The 2791-nt window shown below is 28.8% G+C and overlaps 1 protein-coding gene across 1 annotated transcript in view; it reads right to left on the bottom strand.

Annotated features, from left to right (window-relative positions):
* The window catches only part of LOC111030000 (zinc finger MYM-type protein 1-like), a 3624-nt gene extending 3157 nt beyond the window's left edge, over nt 1-467 (bottom strand). Inside the window, exons 1-2 of the mRNA XM_022309281.1 lie at nt 392-467; nt 18-102 (exon numbers count right to left, since the gene is read on the bottom strand). Coding sequence (XP_022164973.1) covers nt 18-102; nt 392-467 — 161 coding nt within the window. The remainder of the gene's footprint in view (nt 1-17; nt 103-391) is intronic.
* Nucleotides 468-2791: the final 2324 nt, after the last annotated feature.

Below are 2791 nucleotides of genomic sequence, written 5' to 3'. Positions count from 1 at the left end.
TCTGGACATTTGTGGACTTTTCAGATTTTGGAATATTCAAAATATCTTCATTTATAGTGTTATCCACATTTGTGGCACTATTTTCAGGTATTTCTACACTTCCTAAAATACAATAAATTTAATAATCATATATTAACTACTTTAAATTATAGTTAAATAATAAATACATAATAAGAATCTTTATACTAGAATTTAGTATAATATGTATAAAAATTACCATTTTTTAATTCATTAATTTTTGAGTGGATAAATTTAAATGAAATAATTTTACTAGATACTTATTATTTTATCTGTTCATAATATGAACCATTAAAATTAAAATTATTTAGTAAGAATGGTAGGAAAAAAACTTTTGTTTCAAAAATGTATTAAATATTTTAGTAATACTCACTGGTCTGGACATTTGTAGTTTTTTTTGATCTCGATGACATGAAATCGACCAACGTCAACTGTCGTTTATTTGACATATTTTTAAAAAACGTAATTAATAATTTTTTTAGGAAAGCACACTATCGTAACGTAACAGAATATAATGTCGTAATAAGACAAGTACAAGTCCAACTGAACAGTGATATAAGGAATTAGCAAGACAAAATAATATAATAATTATCTTTATTATACTAATATACCATTATCAGTTACTTGTTATTGATCTAAAATTAACCTGCCGTTCAGCCGTACGTTCCTGTAGTCATAATCTCGATTTCAAGATAATAACGTGTTCCCCAATCACGGATAATAATAGTCACGAGTAATGCGATTATTGCCATAACACTGACAATACGTCAACATTGTAATATTATTCAACAAGAGAAACATAAAATAAATTTAAACTTTTATAAAGTAATTTGAGGAAAAAAATATTTTAATATTATAATAATATGTTAACAGTCTTGTTAAAAATACTTTTTAAATGTGGATTATTTGTGGGGGGGCAAAATGATACTTTTGCCCACCCACAAACATTTCTGGGGGGGGCAATTGCCCCCCCTTGCCCCCCCGCAATTACTCCATTGCTTGCAGACTTTCTCGATCAATGTTTTCAGAATCTGTTAATCATTTTCATGTATTTATTATTATTTATTTCATCAACTGAATATAATTATTAAAGGTACGTACTCATATTTTTGATTATGTTTTCCAAATGCTCTTCTCATTCAAGTTCATGTACTTTGTCTCGAGGAAGAGAAGACGAAAATAGACTCATTTTGGCTTTTGTGCCAAACATAGCTTCATTCGGACTTTGCTTTATACCTTCGTGGTATGCTGTATTTTTTGTAAATTGAACAAAATATGGACCATCCGCCCATTTATTCGTATTATTTTCGTACATCCATGCTCTTAATAGGTTTTGAATATCTTGATTCGCTCTCTCTATTGAACCTTATTGTGTTTGGCTATAGCGTGGTTTGCCATGTACTATTTTTACACCATCCCACATTAAACACAATTCTGTGATTATTTTATTCACAAATTCCCTACCGTTATCGGAATGCAAAATATTTGGTGCCCCGAAAGTTAAAAATATATGTAACAAATTATGGGCAACCTCTTCCGCAGTTTTAGATTTTAACGACCGTAGCTGTATAAATGTTGTCAAATGATCTTGATAATTTAAAATAAATTTGTATTCTCCATCTTTACATGTTTGCATATCAACAAGATCTATTTGGCATCGGGAATTCAACTCAGAACTTATTATAGGCTTCACAACAATACCTTTTCTAGGCGCTTTTTGTTTGACATTGAATGCACAAACTCAAATACAGCATAACAATTTCATATGTAATATTTTTGTACTTACATTGCAATTCTTTAATCATCCGAGTACGTCCACCGTGACCAGTTTGAATGTTTGTTTGTTGAATAATATCAAATAATTTTTCATTTTTCACATTATATTTTATATTTGTTTCTCCTGGTTTTAAAGGAACTATAAGTTTACTACTTCCGAGTATATTCAAAACATCATACCGCTTTAATCGTCGATAGTCATTACATTGTTTATTAGATTTATCTTTTGAAATGTTCACTTCACTAATTAAAAATTTATATTTTTCAGCTGATAGAAAAAAAGAATTATCATTTTTTTTTTTAGATATTCAATCATTAAATTTATTATAAAATAATTCGCGCATGTTTTCCATTAAAAAAAAATCGTTAGTTAAAATAAAAATACATAACTAGGTACGTTGAATGACAATACCACACTAAATTATAGCAAGACAGCGTAGCATGGAGGTTATCCAGATTTAATAAGAGTAGTTGGGTAAGGCAATAAAACACTTTATCGAAATTATCAACTTATACAATACCTTATACAGCATGGGTACTAGATGGTATGTAACAAAACACTTTATCGAAATTATCAACTTATACAATACCTTATTACAGTATAGGTACTAGATAGTATAAGATACTGTTTTATAATTGTGACCCTTCTGTTATTCCTAAATTAGATTAAAATAATATCAGCATTACCAACATTCACCAATATCGTTGTATAAATGTCGACATTCACTAGTGAATGTTTACTAAGATCACAAATTTAATCAATACGTCAACTTTCACCAATGAATTTATTGTACGACGACATTAACCGGTGACTGTCAGCATTTACCAACTGCGATCATTCAGAGTAACAAATATATGTTTAGTTAATCGTGTGGTTGTAGTTGATCCTCACAATAAAAATGTCACATCCATAAATATTAGAGGATTACAAGATGTTGGGTGGTTCTAAAATTGTAACAAATTTATATTAAATTATGTATCAATGAACCACATAATA

This window comes from Myzus persicae, unplaced genomic scaffold (genome assembly GCF_001856785.1).
Source record: "Myzus persicae strain clone G006 unplaced genomic scaffold, MPER_G0061.0, whole genome shotgun sequence".
NCBI lineage: Eukaryota > Metazoa > Arthropoda > Insecta > Hemiptera > Aphididae > Myzus > Myzus persicae.
Note: the sequence above shows the minus strand (reverse complement) of the source record. Positions and strands in the feature narration are given on the sequence as shown.